Here is an 18,988-nt window from a genome sequence, read left to right on the forward strand (position 1 = left end):
TAAATTAGAGAATTCAATATTGTAAAGATTTAAATTCTGCCCAAATTTGTCTATAGATTCAGTGTAATTCCAGCTAAAATTCCAAAAGGTTGTGAGTACATATGTGTTGTCTGTGAGTGCATATGGGTATGTGCATGTTACTTGATAACTGATGATAAAATTTATATAGAATATCAAGTGGCCAAGATAGCCAAGACATCCTAGAACAAGAAGAACGAGGTGAAGGATTTGCTCTATCTAACATTAAGATTTACATAAAGCTAAAGTAATTAAGATAGCATGTTACTTGCACAAGAATAGACACATAGAATAATGGAACAGAATAGAGAGCTCAGAAACACTCCACACATATACCAATATTTTTATGACCCAAGCAACAATATACTAAAGTAGAAGAATATCTTTATAACTTTAAGGTAGACAAAGATTTCTTAAACCAGATCCCCAAATCACCAATTATAAAGGTAAACATTGATTAGATTAAAATGACAAACTTCGATCCATCAAAAGATATCACATTTAGAGAGTAAAAATAGAAGCCAGAGTAGAAGAGGTTTGTAATATATACCTGATCAAGGGTTCATATATAAAGAACTCCTATAAATTAATGGAAAAATTAAAAGGACAGAAGCCTGAAAGAAAAGTAAACAAAACTTCGAACAGGCACGTCACAAAAGAGGAACTCAAATGCCAAATAAATATGTAAAAAGCTGCTCAACTTCATTTGTGAACAGGGAAATGCAAATTACAGCTGCAAGGAGCTAGCACTATACGCATATTCCAGATTAGCAAAAGTTTTCAAGTCTGACGGTATCAAGAGTTGGCAAGGATGTAGAGCAATAGGAACCTCCATGCACGCTGGTGGGAGGATGAAACTTCAGAAAGGGTTGAAGTCATATATACCCTATGACACAATAACTCTTCTCATCTAGGGAAAGGCATACTTATGAACATGAGGGCACATGGACATGAATGTTCATAGCAGCATTTTTAAAAAAGTAGAGGCATTACTCAGATCCTTTCATACATCTCACTATTCAGGAAAAAGTCTTACATTCACTAAATGAACATATGTGAAGTAACGTTCTCTTCTGCTCTCTGTTTAAAGGCAAAACTCTTTGGGTAAAAGCTGCCCAAGTGTCCACAGTGCTGAGTTTATGAAACCTCCTTTTGCATTAATTTCTGAGGACCAGAAATGCCATCCCCCAAAACATTAACAGACATGTAAAAACGATCAAAATACTTTACTAAACATAATAGAAATGAATGCATGAAGAAATTAAATGCTAAGAGTGAAATGCCTCAATATCATTGGTGGGTCAATATAGGTCAACAGGAAAAATACTGTAATAAGCTGTCTCTTTGGTATTCCCCAAAAGAAATTCCAGATTAAGCTTTAATAAGCTTCCTATTTTTCCAGTGAAAATCCCCTTTATCCCCCCTGTCATTCTAAACCACTTCAACCTCTCTCTCTCTTTTTTTTTTTCATTTTCTCATTTTTCTTTGGAAGATTGGTAGAGCTTTTGAAACCTTATTAACAGGAAGAAATCTATTTACTGTTAATTTCTTCTCAAAAGGCACTCTAACCTATTAGATAGCCTGGAAGTTTCATTTTTCAAGAAAATGGAACCATGAAAAACTCAGTGAGACTCAGATCCAAAGAACAGAAGAAGAAACAAAGACATCAAAGAAAAGAAGAACTCGAGTGTTGGAATATTTAGTGCATTGGATTCATTCAAGAGTATGAATCCTAAACCTGTTACTGTAAATATAAAGGGTACAAGTTCTTTCATAATATATTGATCATAGGCTGAGAAAGCTACAGGCCTCAGGGACCTGTGTTCACGCGTCATAGAGCCAACACTCAGCATTTTGGTAATGGTGGTAGTGATGAAATGAGACCGCAACACTGGAGCAAACACTGTTATGGCCAATGATATTGCATCTAGGGCAGCTTCTTCAGCTTTAGGGTGGAACACCCAAGTATCAGGAAGAGGACCCAGTAAAGTGTCTCAGTGTTGGTGGTGGCAGAATGGCTCTCTGCTTGAAGCTCTGCAAGCCTGTAGCAATCTTCTTAATAGCCCCAAGCTGAAAACATGCAAGATGTCCATAAACCATAGAAATAATAAATAAATTATGGCATTTTCTTATGGTGGAATACTATACTGCAAAGAAAACGAATGGACAATGGCTATACACCACAGCACGATAGAATCTTCCAAACAAAGTAGATCATAAGAAGACAGACACAAGGGGCATATACTGATTGATTATATTTGTAAAATATTCAAAAAGAGGCAAAACTCAACTATATTGCATGGGACTCATACACAGGTGGTAAAACTATAAAGTAAAGCAAGAGAGTAATTACCAGAATTAGTGGTCCCTGCTCGGATGAGAAGGCGATGGGACTATGATGGGAAAGAGGCTCTCAGGGGCCACTGGTATGTGGGCAATGTGCTTTTTCTTCTCCTGGGTGGTGGTTACACAAGTAGTCACTTTACAACAATTTGTTAAACTATATATTTATGTTTTATGTACTTCCTGAGTGTTATATTTCAAAATAAAATGGTTTAAAAGCAATAAATATTCTGGTTTCTTAATCGGTCTTATAAGTACATCTAACATTAGCCAGGGACCCAGAGTTTGATCATCTCTGAGTGGATTTTAAAAAGTGAGCTCTAAGTTTTCAAACCTAAAGTTCCAAAATGACACCAAACTGAGGAGGGGTATAATATGGAAATACAGCTCTACACAGGAAAGAGAGAAATAAGGCTGGGTTTAAGTTCTGACTCCACAATTTGCTAGCTTTGCAACCTTGACCAGTTTTCTCATCTCTAACATGCTGACCCTTTAGGGTCGTGGGGAGATTTATAATAAAGTGGAGAAACTGCCAATAAAAGGTGGTTGGCTGCTGTATATGACTCTGCTTAGGTGCCTGGCCTAGGCGACCAGCCAAAAGACTGATGTCTTGTTACTAAAATGGCCAATGTTTTACCCCACCATGAAGGAGCTTTAAAACAGAACCAAAAATATCGTCTCTTTTTTTTACCAAGTTATCATTTACCCATCCCTGAAGGACTCGTTCACTAATTCAAGAAATACTTATAGGGTGCCAATCAAAAAGAAGACATCATGACCAGTGTTCTGATCGTTGCCCCTTGAGAAAGATGTAGTATTGCTTGAATATATTCAGAGCTGACAGTTAAAATGGTCTAAGAAATAAGTTTGAAGGGAAAGGTAAAAGGCTGTCTTACAAGGAAATGTGATAAAGATTTGGAATTTAATTTAAACCTACAAAGGCTTGAGGGAATAGGATAAATATTCAAAAAAACAAGAGAGGTGAAGATAGGGAAGAGGTTTATTCAAATAACTCTGAAATACCAGAACTCTTAAAAGGGCTTCCCTTGAAGTTTGGGATAAATGACTATTTTTTTTTTTTCTCTCTCTCTCCTATTAGACTCTGAGCTCATGAAAAGTAGGGACCTTTCTTAATCCATTTTTATGTCACTTTTCAAATAAAGTCCATTGATCTTGCTACACCGGGGGTAGACAAATTTTTCCTATAAAGGGCCAGATAGTAAACATTTTAGCCTTTGTGTGCCATAGGGTCTCTGTTAGAACTATTCAAATCTGCTTTTGTAGTTCAAAAGCAGCCATCAAAAATATGTAAAAAACAGATATGGCTGTGTGCCAACCAAACTTTATAAAAACAGAAGGCAGGCAGGATTTGACCCATGGGCCAAAGTTTGCTGACCCTTGCACCAGGGGATAAAGATTATGTCTGTTTTGCCTACCATTAAACCCTCAGTAGCAACAAGGTTGCCTGCCCAGCATATGACTGACGCTCAATAAATATTTGTTGGATGTTGAATTCCAGAACCTTAGATAGGGGCTATCCAGGTCCCTAATATACATTTACAGAATTGAACCACAAGTAAAAGGAAGTAGTATTTTACATGGTGGTTCAGTTTAAACATTTACGTGGTTCAAAAAATTTAGATGAACCTGTGGATGACAGTCCTACATAGATTATTTTAAAACAAGCATGCCTGGGGGATGTTCCCAGAACTTTCTCACGCATTCTGAGAGGAAGAACAATTTCCCCCTCCCGGGAATGGTACCTTGGTGCAGCAGACATTGGATTCAAACAATAATGGATACATCTATGAGGGATAAATAAGTCTAGACATAGAATTCGGGCAGGACAAGCAGGGTTTGGGCTCAGGTCACTGAAATTTAGTAAGGGCTAAAAGTTTTAGGTAATGATTTCAAAAGATCGTGTAACTTAACTTTCCATCCTTGTAGGTGGACAGCACACACACCTCTTCAACAGCAGAGGAGCGACTGCGCTGCGTGCCTGCTTGGTGGGGAAAAGTTACAGGAGTGACTTATCAGATAGCTCACGTTGTCCACCCATCTGTGGCCCCTAACGTGAGTTATAAAGTTGAGGAATTTTGATGCGTTTATTCCCAGGGTCAGTGGAGTAACTGAGGTCCTTCAACAAAGCGCGCGCCCACGAGAATTACCTTAACGCTTTCTTCGTGAAGTAAGCTATTATGTTGCTTTAAGTCCAAGTTCTTTCCTCGCTCATAGCGAAGCTCTTTCTCAGCTGAGTTGCAAAGAATCTGGAGCCGGTGCAAATTCTGGCGAAGTTGTTGTAGTTCCTCTTGCTGCTGGTATTTCAGTTTTTCTCCAGGTGATGGATCCTAAAACAAACATTTTAAAAGAGAAACATGGACAATTTGAAAGAATATTGGTAAAACAAGGGTTCCAGCCCTCAGAACCAGAATTGTCAGAATGTGATTATTCACAGGGAAATGTTTTGGGAATTGGCTTACCTACAACAAATTACTCTTTTACATTTATGGCTAGTTGGTGCATGTTCATATAGTTTAACTCCTATATTAGAGTGAAGCTATCAAAGAAATTAGGTGAACAAAAGCAGTCAAGCATAGATAAGCAATTTTCTTATTTTTCCTATTAATGAAGGGGAACACAAGCATGGACAATTTACATGGCGACGTGCTTTAAATGGGGAGCTCAAAGAGTCAACGCGTGAAGAAGTAGAGTGTGAATGTGTTTGAGTGGTGTGTGTGCATGTGTGCGTGTGTGCATATATGTGTTGTGTCTCTTGGCAAAAGGAGAGAGAAGATTTAGCAAGATATATTAAATTCCTAGCCTTTCTCATCACTTCCTTTTCACTACCTGATGATTCCTCTTCAGTTACTAACAACATACTCTCTTATCACGTCTCTCCAGTGCAATAAAACTACCTTGACCAAAGGAGTAGTCATTTGGGATGTCTAAAAGGTGGGCACACACAGGTGTGCTGAGTAGATAAAGAATTTAACCTTATCCAATTCAACAGATGAGATATACTTAGCGTTCCCCGAGTCCTGGTCCGGTGTCCTTCCTGTCCGTGACTTTCTGAAAAGCCCATGTCTTTATTCTAGCTCTATCTCGCTCACAATGGAATTGCAGCACAGAATTCCCCAAGTCCTGTTAGCCCTTCAATCCCTATCTTGGTTTAGTCAGAAAGCAGTCAAACTCCAGTTTGCTTGTTTTGGAGTTGCAAGTGTCTGAGGCCCCTAGAGAAAAGCCTTTAATGGGATTATAATGTAATTATTAGGAACCCTAACTGTGGAATTAGATACATCTGGGTTTCAATCCTGACTCTATCACTTACTAATTGGACGATTTTGGAAAAGTTACTTAGTCTTTCTCCGTTTCATTTTCCTCATCTTAAAATGGGGATAATAATGATAAGCGCCGGATGGAGTAAAGGGGAAGTGGGATAACGCATTCAAGCACTGAGCACAATGCCCAGCACAGAGCGAGCACTCAGTCACCTTACCCATTACAGATCATGCACCTGACTTTGCTTTCCTTTAACTGCCTTCTTTCGCCTGAAAACAAGCATTCTCCTGAAGCCTGGAAAGCCCTATCACCACTCTATCTTCTGATTTAATCATTATACAGCAGCTTTCGACAATTAATACGTAATCACCAGCCTAGATAGCCATTTACCATACCAAAACAGAGTATGCAAGAGAATCACCCCATTTAATCAACGGGACAAAAGTACAGAAGTTTTTCACCTGTTCTGAAGATGAGAAAAGCCAGAACAGTAGTTCCTCCTGCCTACATTTTCCGGTAAAGTCAGCTTGCCAGAGTAGAAATGCAAATTATTTTCAAGAAAGGCAACTATTAAAGAAGCTACCAGGCAGCCAATCAAGTTGCCAACATGTAAATTACTTCCTGGTAGGAAGTTACTGCAGAGGCATAAAGACCCATTCAGGCTGCTAAGAGGGACAAGCAAAGCACATAGGGGTCCTTTCTTGATCAGTCAACAGATTTATTAAGGCAATTATCCTCTCGGGGTGTCAGTTTACCCATCTGCAAAGTAAAAGCATAAGACCAGATGATGCCTAATATCTCTTCCATCTCAAAGAATTTATAATACCTTAAGAATTAAAGTTGGAACCAGCATGAATTACCTTAATTTTATAGGCCTAAAATTTAGCTTTTAATATTTTAAAATATTATCTTAATAAAATAAAAATTTAATACAAACCAAGTTCATATGCTGGTCCCAATGACAAGATCATTCCTATTGTGGAAACAGAGTTAAACACTACTAGCTTTAAATATTCTTATCCAGTGAATGCAGATGCAACAGGCCACCATAATCTGTGAATATGTCAATTATCAAACTAAGTCCACTTGTTCTGGCTCCCTATTCATCAAACATCCTTCAGATTTTGATTTGTCTTTCTTAGCTCTCTACAGGTAATGCAACTGTTCATTTAAACAGTAACCTTTAACAAGGGATATTTATAATTAATTATTACAGAAGAATAACTAATTGACATTTTGATTTTACCCAGTAGTCTTGAAAGTTTGGTTTAATGTGAGTTTATCCACAAGACACAGATCTAATCTAGGGGGCTAATACATCAAGTTTTTAAGCCTGCAAGCTTAAGGGCCAAACCCTGGATGAATTCACCAAGATAATCCACAACAGAGAGAGCGTTGGGGAGTCAGCTTGCCAGCCTTCCTTAGGAAATTAGCCTGACATGAGAACTGTGTTCTTTCTTTGAGTTTCTCAGCAATTGGAAGCAAATGACATAGCAGTTAAAAGGTCAAGCTCTAGAGTAGACAGACCCAGGTTCTGCCACAATGTGTCATTTTGGGCTAATTAACCTCTGTAAAGCCTCAGTTTCCTCATCGATAAAATGGCAAAAATAATATTCCTGCCTCATTGTATTGCTTCATATAAACAGGGTATTTAGTATAGTGCCTAGAGCATAGTAAATATTCAATAGTGTTATGAAAAAACATGAAGTTAGGTTTTAAACAGATAAAATTGAGATAATTAATGGTCGTTCCAGCTTGTTTCAAGAATACTGGGAAAGTAATATCTCGAAATCACCTATCACAACCTCATCTGGAATATAGACATTAAGCCCCCAAAGGCCATCAGCAGCCCAGATGATGTCACAAATACATATGAACAATAGAGCTCACACACTCATGAAAGAGGCTCTCACGGTTCTTTTTTCTATGTATTTGCCATTTATAAGCATTCTTTAAAGTTTGATATCTCGTCTCAGCCTGTAGTTGCTTAGGTTTGCACGTTGATACTAGAAGACACAGCACACATGGATAGCAGCTAGGAACCAGACACCAACCTGGCAACAGGGCTGAAGACCAAAAAACTACACACATACACAAGAACTAAAAAGCAGAACAATCTATAGCCATCAGGAGGTCAAAGAACCCTATACACAGAAAGAAGTTCTGAAATTATCACTGCACAGTACATTACAGAAAAAAACCTGTCTAAAATGTATTTTCTTCCTTGCCAGCTTAAAGAAGAAAATGAAATAGTGTGTATGATGGTGCTTTGGGAAATGTGAAGTTCAAAATACGAGTATGTTATTTTTTCCCATGAGGCCCACACCTGTTTACTGCTGTATGTGCCTTAACACAGGGCCTGACACATCATAGATACACAATTAATATTGGTTGAATAAGTGAATAAGAGCAACTTACACTCCTTTCAATAATTCAAAGCCATTATTATGAAAAAAATTACTGAAATATGCAAGAATAATAGCCTAAGAGGCTATGTGGTATTTAGGACTATACGTCCTTTCACAAAGTGGCTATTCTCCCAGGTTTCCCACAGAATTTTTACATATTTAATAGTTTTCACCTCCTGCCTGGGTATTGAGAAATGATTCTTCAAACAATGGGAAAGGGTAAATTAAAGAAAATTAATAAATTTACCAGAGAGTTACTTCTCATACTCCAAATATCATTATTCTAAAAGTACATGGATCATTTTAAGCTCATAAGCAAAGATTTTACAATCCTCATGACCTCAGTGTTAGCCTCTGCCCAAGCCTCCTACACTGGCCCACTGCCCAAAAAAGGGCCTGTCTAGGATGTGTAGAATTAAACTTTTTTTTTTTTTTTTTGAGTAAGATTAGCCCTGAGCTAACATCTGCTGCCAATCCTCCTCTTTTTGCTGAGGAAGATTGGCCCTGAGCTAACATCTGTGCTGTCTTCCTCCATTTTATATGTGGGATGCCTGTCACAGCATGGCCTGATGAGTGGTGCTAGATCCGTGCCTGGGATCCGAACCTGTGAACACTGGGCTGCTGAAGTGGAGCTCGTGAACTTAACCACTATGCCACCAGGCCGGCCCCCAAATTAACCTCTTTTTGAATATCTGATGTCACACTTCCTTTGAGTCTTCTGAACAAACCCAGTGACTGACGACCTTTCCTTTCAAATGTATCTGAATCTTCTTTCAGGTGTATAGTTTCCTTGTTTACTGTGACTTGCCTAGTTTTCAAACACTGTATCTGAACCTCTTTTCAAATATATTTTTGACTTCCTTTACCGTTACTCTCCCTTTTTTTCTAAATGTATACTTGAATCACTTTTCAAATATATCAGTCTTTCGAAGTTGGTTTACTCATGAGTACAAAGGCCTCCCTCTGTGGATCTCGAAATAATTCCTAGAAAGGTGTGTGTAGGGAAGTCTTAATCTGTACAAGAGGGATCCTGTAAGATTGAGGTATAAGAACTGAGGCGTGGCTGGCAGTCACTCCCTTTATTTCTCCTGCAGGCAGATCTCTAGTAAGTAGCAAAAGCCATATTTAAAATAATTCCAAGTCAGTGGTCTTTTCTCCAACAAAACAAAGCATCTTGTGCATCTAAGCTAGGTACCAGGAATAGAAAATGTGGCACAAATCCTGCCATTCTCCAACCCACCTACCCAGGGCAGCCAATCAGCAGTTTTTCCTGCTGAGCTGGATGGAAACTAAGAACCCTGTGTTACAAAGCGCATCAATTGACGGCTTAGTTCAGATTTTGGTTGCTATTTTATTACCATTCGGGCCATGGTTATGGTATTGCTCAACAAATACACACTAATGATGACATAAAAATTATGCTTATATCCACAGCCGATCTATGGAAACGGACCCAGTCAGGGCACGTGTTTACAGCACCTACCTGGGCACTAGCGTCATCTGAACTATCCCCAGAGCTCTGAGACTGAAGGAGGTTCTGATTTATACGGCTCAGCTCTTCTCTAAGCCTCATGGCTTCCTCAGGCTTCAAGGGCAACTGCTGTTCTTCCCGGTTCACATCTCGGTTCTGCTGTGAGCTCGCCTCCTTCTGCCCCTCTCTTGGAAAAGTGCCCTCCTTTACTGACTCCTCTGCTATTTCCTTCTGCTGGCTTTCTCCTAGTTCAGGACTTGATGCAAATATAATGATAAAAAAAAACTATCAAAACGCTCACTATACAGCGTGTAGCAGAATATGGAGAACAAAACTCTACCAGTCAAGTGCTGCAAATAAGATTTTCAACTTGAACGCTACAGCAGAGCGATTAGCTTATTCTTATAAGTAAACTTTTAAAACAAATGAGTCATATTTTTCTCTCACATTCAGGAAGATGACCCCTCACGGATTTTTGTTGACACCTGAACAACCAGTTTAAGTGAGTTTTTCAACTTTTAGTATAGCATTGGGCAGACACAGCTTATAAAGATTAAAAAAAAATAGTTCAATAAGCTCCAGGCACTTTGGGAGGCACTGGGGCTACGACAGGACATAATTCCTGCCCTAAGGAGCTTACAGTTTAAGGAGAAATAAGAGTAAGTAAACACGTGATTAGTCATCTAGTAGTAAGTAAACTAGTACTTAAGTAGTAGTACGTAGTAAGCAGTAAGTAATCTGAGGCCTGATGGATGAGCAGGCGCAGCTGGGGAAATGTAAAGGTGGAGTTATGTGCACACTTGCTCATGTGTATGTATGTTGGGGGGGGTGTTGGATAGATGAGAACAGGGAAAAATAAAGGTGTTGCCAGATGACTTAGTAAACAAGAGAGGTAACAGCCCAGAGGTAAGACAGAGAACGCGCGTTAGAAAGGTCATTTGGATGCCGTGTGGTAGCGAAAGCAGTTGAGGGACTGCTGTAGTGACCCACGAAATAAATAACAGTGACTAGAATAGGATGGTGGGAACGGAAAGAAGCAAAGGATTCTAGAGATTTTTAAAAGACAATATTGATAAGATTTGTCACTCATTGGATGTGGTAGGTGAGAGAGAAAAAGGAATAATGGATGACACCTGGATTTCTGACTGGGGCAAATGGGAATGTGGATGGTAGATCAAGAAGCGGGAATGTGGACGTAGACTGGAGAGATGCCAGCGGCGAAGATCCAGGTACAGAAGGACGTGAGCAGAAACTTTGGGATTGGATGAGATGAGCCAGGGAGAAGGGGGAAAGTGAGAGGAGGAAGATCATTCTAGACAGGAGCCTAAAGACTTGTAAGGAAAACAATCAGGGGAATGGGAGCATGAAGAGGAGGCTGAGAAGCCAGAGAGGAAGGAGGAAAACCATATGAGCCACGTACATCAAGCAGAGGAATGCACCTTCGACGGCATGTTGGAGAGTGTGGATGGAAAGCAGAGTGAACACAAACATGCCAATTTTGTTTTTATTCCCTTAATCTTGTTTCAGGTACCTCAGAGCCTAGCACAGCATGCTTCACAAATTATAGTTGGTGCTCAAATTCTTCAAGAAAGCAATTTGGCAATACAGATCAAGAGCCATAAAAATGTTCAGATCCTTTCAGACTGAATAATTGCATACCAATGAACCTACTGCCATAAAATAACTCAGAAGAAGAAAAAAGCTGAATGTATAATAATGCTCATAACCATGCTATTTAAAACAGTGACTAAATGGAGACATGGAAATGGCTAAGAGGATTAAAGTTAAATCAACCTGAAAGTGGTATAGAGACTATTCATCAACATGAAAAATACCTATTAAAGTAAAATGGTGGAACAATAAACAATATATATGTATGTATAGGTATATAAGCATAATACATACTATAGAAAAAATATATATATATAAACCAGAAGGGAACAGGGGAAAAATTGTGTCTAGGGAAGTTTTTTTCCTTTTAAAATTCCTTTAACACTGTATATAAAAAGAATTAAATATTTTATTTTGAACTCAGCAGTCTTTTAAAGATGATATATTCAAATGATTCACAACAATAGGAGATAGAGTGAAATGTCTTAAAAATAAATTTCTGATAAAATAACAATGATTTTTTTCTATCCTCCATAAACCCTTTTCCTTTTCCTAATCCAATAAAAGCTAGATACACTTGAAGACTGGGAAAATGAAAACATTTACGTTATATTTTTAAAAATGGAAAAACTGCTTCTAGGAAGATGGAGTAGACATACTTTTCCCTATTTCTCCCACCAAGTGCAACTAAAAACCCTGGGCGTTATATATAAAACAAACATAAGAAGACTCTGAAAGGTGGAAAGAAGTTAGACCAGTTAGGAAACTCCAGACCTGAGGAATGACATGGCTGAGTGTCCTGGGTTTTCTTTTGGCCTCATATATCCAGGACTTGGAGCTGAAGAAGCTGGCAACCCAGACAACACCAAGAAGCACAGACGAAAGCCTGTTCTCACTAGATAGAAGACCAGGAAATGGAAAGCCAAGCAAGAAAAAACCTTTTGGACAATACTCACTTTACTCCAGTCAAACACCACAGAAAAAACTGTGGTCCCCATCCCCACCCATGTCAGCAAAGGTCAAGCTGGGAGCCTATACTTCCACCTTCACCAGGCTATAATGAGACACCCAAAATTCCCCACTAGGGTGGTGTCAGAGGCCAATAGGGAGCAGGGACTTTCATCCCTGCCAGGCAGTAACAGATATGGGGAGTCTGGACTTTCATTCCTACCTGGCAGTAAGGAGGCATCCTTGTCCCTTTCCACTGGGGTGATGTCCGAGGAGGCCTATGGAGAGTCAAGACTTTCACCACCACCCAGTGTAACAAGACCACCCATACCCATCCTCCTCATGATATCACGGGGGCAAAGGGGGGAGCAATAACAAGGCATTCTTCCCCCTCACAGTCAGAACAGTATAAGCAGAGGCCTAGTGGGGAGTAGGAACTCCCATCCTCATTGGCAGTAATGAGGAGCCCTTCTTTCCTTGGGTGTCCATGGAGACTGAGTGGGGAACCTGGACTTCTACCCAACCTGGGGTGGTAATGAGAGAGCACCAGCTTCCACTGCCAGATTGGTGTCAGAAGAAGCCATATAAACAGGAGGTTTAAATAAGATCTACAGCCTCATAACATAATACCCAAAATATTCATTTTTAATCTAAAATTACTCATCATACCAAGAACCAAAGGAATCTCAACATGAATGAGAAAAGGCAACAATAGATGAGAAAATCAAGAATTATCTGGAAAAGATTTTAAATCAGCCATTGTAAAAATGCTTCAATGAGTAACTATGAACACACTTGAAACAAATGAAAAAATAGTCTCAGAAAAGAACTAGAGGAGCCAGCCCTATGGCCGAGCGGTTGGGTTTGCGTGCTCTGCTTCAGTGGCCCAGGGTTTCACCAGTTCAGATCCTGGGCACGGACATGGCATCACTCATCAAGCCATGCTGAGGTGGTGTCCCACATAGCACAACCAGAAGGACCTACAACTAGAATATACAACTATGTACTGGGGGGCTTTGGGGAAAAGAAGAAGAAAAGAAAAGAAAAAAAATAGAAAAGAACTAGAAAGTCTCAGCAAAGAAATAGAATATTTAAGGAAGAACCAAATGGAAATTTTTGAACTGAAAAATTCAATAACCAAAATTGAAAAACTCAATGGATGGAATCAACAGTGGAATAGAGGGGACAGAGAAAAGAATCAGTGAACTTGAAGACAGAACAATAGAAATTACCCAATCCAAACAACAGAGAGAACACCACTCAGCAATCAAAAGGATCCAACTACTGATACACACAATAACCTAGAAGAGCTCTAGAGAATTAGCTTGAGTGAAAAAAGCCAACCTCAAAAGATTACATATTGCATGGTTACATTTATATAACATTCTTGAAATGAAAAACTTATACAAATGGAGAATAGACTAGTTAGAATTAGAATAGAATAGGGCCAAGGGTTAAGGAGCAGGCAAAGCAGGAGGGAAGCAGAGGATCTGAAAGTCTGCATGATGAACAAGGTGGGGAATGGCACAAAGATGGAATTGGAGAGGTAGGCAGAGGCCAAATCTCAGAGGGCCTTATTGGTCATGGTCAGGGTTTAGATTTTATTTTAAGTGCAATGGGAAGCCATTGAGAGGTTTTTAAGAGAGGGAGTGTTATTATTCAATTTGCATTCTTAAAAGACCATTTTGGTTGCTCCCTGGAGAATGGATTGGGAAAGAGGTATGGAAGCAGAGAAGCCAGTTAGGAAGGTATTGTGATAGGTCCGAGTGAGCAATACTAGTGCCATGGAGTAGAGTAGTAGCAGTGGAGATATAGATGGAAATAGGTAGATTAAATATTTTATATTTTCATGGTAGAACTGATAGGATTTGTTGATGGGTTAGAGGTGGGGAGGAACCAATGGTGACTCCTAGTTTTTGGCTTGATCAACTGTGTAAATGGAGGGACTATTCACTGAATGGATTGGACTGAAGAAGGAATAATTTGGAGAAAGAGGAAAAATACATCAGTCTGTGAAATGGATCTAAATTCACTGTCAAGTTGAACTGGAAATGAAAATCAACTTGAACATATATCAAAAAATTCTTGATAAAGGTAGTAAGGATACAATGGGACGGTGAATGAGAGTGTGTTAGAAAAAATAAAGCTCATTAGGCATTAAGGGCAAGAAGAAGCTACCAGCTGTTCTGGCTCAAGCTTCCTAATGAAGCAAACCCAGGCTGAGATCAGCTGGGCTCTGGAAGCTTGGGGCTGCTATTGGAAGTACAACTTGGGGTTCAGCTGAAAGTACATAATGGGAGTAGGGCAAAAATTTCATTCATTCAAATATTTTTTGAGTACCTCCTATGTGTCAGGCATTGTTCTCGACACTGGAGACAGTCCAGAACAAGATGGACTAGGCTTCACTCTTCCTCCTATCCCTCTCCCGTGTTGTGCACATACAGAGACTAAGTCAGTCCTGAGCAATTTTTTAACACCATAAAGCTCATTGACCTAAAAAACAAGTGTCCCAGCACCTTCTTGTCCTTGGGATATTTGTGACGATGTTCTCTCCAAAGCAGATGAAGTGGTAACTTCTCCTGACTCAGAGTTAGGAGATTTGGGACCTCACGTAGTCCTGCTAATAACTTGCTAAGTATGTGACTGTGACTGAAATAGTCATCTCAGTTCTCTTGGTCTCAGAGCCCTCTTCTGTGAAAAGAGAAGACTTAGCTAAATACCAGTGGTTTTCAAACTTATTTTAGCTGTGGACCCTTTCTTGAAGTAAAATCTTACATAGAACTCCACATATGAAACAGATAAAGTGGATCTTCTCCAGCTGATATGGGAGCGGAGGGCTCATGGTCTCACTCATCAGTCTCTCTTCATCTCCCAAGGTCGTTTCTGAGCCCCTTCTATAGAGCTCCTAAAGTTTTGGAAGGTAGAAGTTTGAAAACCACGGTTAGAAGATCTCCTGCAGGTCCCTCCTATTCTAAGATTCCATTACTCTATAACAAAAGCACTATAAACAACAGAAGAACAAGACATAGTCCATTATCTTAAAGTAGCTTAAAATCTAGTAGAAGAGATGTACTACAAGAATCAATCAATTTGGCTTACTGAGCAGCTTCTATGTGCATGGGACCATGCTAGGCGTGCTGTAACACTCTCTACTTCTCTTCAATTGAAGATTTTGGCTCATGGCTCTCTGGCGTCTTCTTCACCTCAAGTCCTGCCATCATCCTGGAAGAATCCAAGGTCCATAGAGATCACCCACCAACTTGACATCTCACTTCCTCAGTCTCCTTATTTCCAATTACCTTCTCGTCTCTCCCACTTTGCCAACTACTTGTATAACATCACTATGGGTTATATCATCAGTAACTGCTTCACTTCTGAAATACTAAAATTGGATATCCAGATTCCAGCTTTTTCTTTTTACATAATTTGTTCTCAGTGCAATCATAAGTACCTTCAATTCCTAGTCTCTTTTTCTGTCAGCTCCCTTTACTTGCTTCATTGTCCAATGTGGAGTCTAGAGTTCATTATTTTAATCACTGTCTAAATAAAATGTTCAACTCTCTTGCCCCATTGTCCTTCCACTGCACTCAGGCAGCAAAACCTCAATGCTGGATAAATCCAGCTGTCTTCTCATGCCTATACTAAATGTTGCTAAAGAATGTCACATACTCCCAAAGATAGATGCCATACAAATTCAGGGTTTCTGGCCATAACTGGGCCTCAACACTACCTGCTCTGCGCAGTCAGCTTTCTTTTCCATTCTGCACAGTCGTTATTTCAAACTTTTTTCACACTGTGATAAACTCTAATGGTTCTATTCCTCTCTCACTTTCCTCAGATGGCTTTGCTTCCTACTTCACAGAGGACACAGAAATACTTGAATAAGTCCTCTGAGTCCCTCTCAAGTCAAAAACTCACTTGGACCTCTGTTGATCTTCCCATTCTTCCTCCTGCTACGATGGACAAGGCGGCCTACCTCCTGACCAAGGCTAGTCCATCTCCTGGTGTTCTGAATCCTAACCGGTCCATCTGGGGACTCTTTCCCACCAACATTTAAGCGTACACAAATTTCCCCTTACCTCAGCTCTGTATTCTCTTCTCCCCTTCACAACCAAAACTTTTGGAAAGCATTATCTATACTCTGCATTTTCACTTCCTCATCCCCTATGCCCTCCTTAGTTCACTCCCATTCACCATCCCAGGAGATGGGATCTGGAAAGCAATGTTTTCTGCCCTTCATTGGAAGTACTCTTATTAAAGTCCTCAATCACCTTCTTATTGTTAAATTTAGTAGTCACTTTTTTCCCCTTATTTTATTTGAATGCTTGACAGTATATGACACTATCGACTATTCCTTCCTTCTTGAAATACTCTCTAATCTGGCTTCTGTGACACACACTTTCCTGACTTTATTTCTCTGGCTCTTTTGTCTCAGTCACCTTTGGGGGTACTCTTTTTGTCTCTTATAGAGAGGTTTTCCTTAGGTTTCTGCCTTCAGGTGCTTTTATTAAGCAACATACGGGACCATTTCAACTATCACATGACTTTTGCGACCATTTACTTATTGATGATTCTCAAATTTCTCTCCAGCCCAGGACTCTCTCCTGAGTTCCAAACCCATAAATCTACTTGTTTGTTGAACATCGCCACATGACTGTTCCAAAGACATGTCAATATGTTCTCTCCTCCCTCAAAACTATGTTCCTTAACTCAGTGAATGACACCATCAAATCAGAAACTTAGAAGTCTTCCTTAGCTTGTTCCTATACTCAAGCCTCTACCTACCTTACCTTCTTCCTTGCTTCCTATATTCATCAATCCCTAAGTCCTGTTCATCCTACCTCCTCTCAATTCCATTCCCTTTTCTCCATCCCCACAAACACCATCATCTCTCACCTAGATTACAATAACAGCCTCCTAACTGGTCTTGCTATCCTAGTTCTTGTATCCACAATCAATTTCACACACAGCAAGCAGAGTGATTTTTCTAAAGCACAAATCTGTTTTTGTCTCTCCTATGTTACTAAACCCTGCAGTAGTTTCCTACTGTCAAACTCCCTAATGGAGGCATTCGTGTTCCTTCATGATGGACTCCCTGACTACCTCTTCATTCTCATCATCTCCGTCCCCATTTCCTCTCTTCACATTCTATGCTATATAGCAGCACTGAGGTCACTTTTAGGTCCTCAAACAAATCATGCTTTCCCTTGCACATGTCATATCCCCCTGAATATTACTCTCCCATCTCTTTGCTTGGTTCTTGATTACCCATACTTTAGGGCTCAGTTTGCCATTTCCTTTAAGAATATTTTCTGGTTTATAGCCTGAGCTGGGGCCCCTCCTTTGTTCTCCTCTAGTATCCAATATTCCCTTGTTTAACTGTCTGACTTCCCCCATCAGGCTTTATGTACCATAAGGGTAGGAACTGCGTCTTATTTTGTATTCTCAGTATCTACCTACAGTACCTGGCACACGGTAGATACTCAATTTATTATTGAATGTGATTGTGTGATGGCTCTGAGATAAGTGGAGTCTGTGAAGTGGGGCACAGGAGAAAAGCAAGCAGGGGAACATTACGAGAAGAGGAGAAAGGGAAGCATAGGAAGATATATAGACTTCTCACAGTCCCAGGGATGGGAAGCAGTTTGGACCAAGTTGTGGAAACGGGTGACAGCAAGAAGCTCTTTATAGAGAAGCCCAGTATCTTTTTCATGGCAACGTCCCCCACCTCCAAATGAATTAAGGCCACAGCCTTGCTCCCTGTGGCAAGTATTCCTGCCAGTTATCCCAAATCAACTGGGTGGATTTTTGTCAGCTTTGATCGTTAATGTCAACTCCTTCTCTGAAAAGCATTCAGATTGGCCATTTCCTCTCCATTGCCTCTTAGTCAATCTAGGCCCCTATCTCTTCATCAGTGGCTTATACCTGGATTACTTGGTCTGTCTTTCCTCTCCAATTCATCTAATATAGAGATACTAGAACAATCTCCCTCAGAAATCCTGTAATACACTGTTCCAGTGCTCAAGAACCAGACTTTCTTCTTTCCCTACAGCAAACCTAGATGCTGTGACCCAGCTTCTCGGCTCTTTGGTCTTCCGACCACTATCACACCTGCTCCCCACAGTCTCTCCAATATGCTCTTCCCACTTCTGCAACGGGGTTTCACGACTGTGAATCTTGGACTCAGAGCCCACTCTAAAGGTAAAAGCAATTTTTTAGTAGGCATAAAATTCAGGGGCCCCAAAGCGGAAAAACAATCTCCTTCTATTGTAGAAGATTTGCAAAGACATAAATATGACTACACCAAGACCATATTTTCCCAGTTCATTAATGATTATCCTTTAGTAAGGTAGATAAGTCAAAATTGATATCTATTGTTTCCTTTCGATGGTCTAGTTCTGGGCTTTTGCCCAGACAAAATTTTATTGCATTTGTTTTTGTGCCAAAACAGAGTAATGCATTTGCCCAAGCCTCAAAAGTTTCTGTGAAAGATACTTTTGGTGAAAAAAAGTAGAAATACAAGAGTTAGAGGGCAAGATTAAGAAACAAGGAAGAAAGAAAAACGTCCTCAAAACAATTATAAGATACAATGTTAAATAAAAACAGCAAAAAACACAACTCTCTGAAGAGTATAGTCTTAATTATGTAAAAAAAAAAAACCCATATATATGTATGCGTACAGATAAAAAACAAAAAAGAAAAATTAGGATGTTAACATCTCTTCCTGGTAGAAATTATGGGTTACCATAATCTCCTTATACTTTTCCCTGCTTTCCAAATTTTCTATAAAAAGCATGTATTTATTGGGGCTGGCCTGGTGGTGCAGTGGTTAAGTTCACACGTTTCGCTTTGGTGGCCTGGGGTTTGCTGGTTCAGATCCCAGGCATGGACCTATGCACCACTTGTCAAG

The 18,988-nt window shown here is 39.7% G+C and overlaps 1 protein-coding gene across 11 annotated transcripts in view; it reads right to left on the reverse strand.

Moving 5' to 3' along the window:
* CCDC30 (coiled-coil domain containing 30) overlaps positions 1 to 18,988 on the reverse strand; it is a 137,214-nt gene that overhangs the window by 49,384 nt on the left and 68,842 nt on the right. For all 11 annotated transcript variants that reach the window (XM_046662520.1, XM_046662519.1, XM_046662515.1 and 8 more), the window contains one exon: positions 4,530 to 4,709. In XM_046662520.1, coding sequence (XP_046518476.1) covers positions 4,530 to 4,709 — 180 coding nt within the window. The remainder of the gene's footprint in view (positions 1 to 4,529; positions 4,710 to 18,988) is intronic.

Source organism: Equus quagga, chromosome 5, assembly GCF_021613505.1.
Source record: "Equus quagga isolate Etosha38 chromosome 5, UCLA_HA_Equagga_1.0, whole genome shotgun sequence".
Taxonomy (NCBI): domain Eukaryota; kingdom Metazoa; phylum Chordata; class Mammalia; order Perissodactyla; family Equidae; genus Equus; species Equus quagga.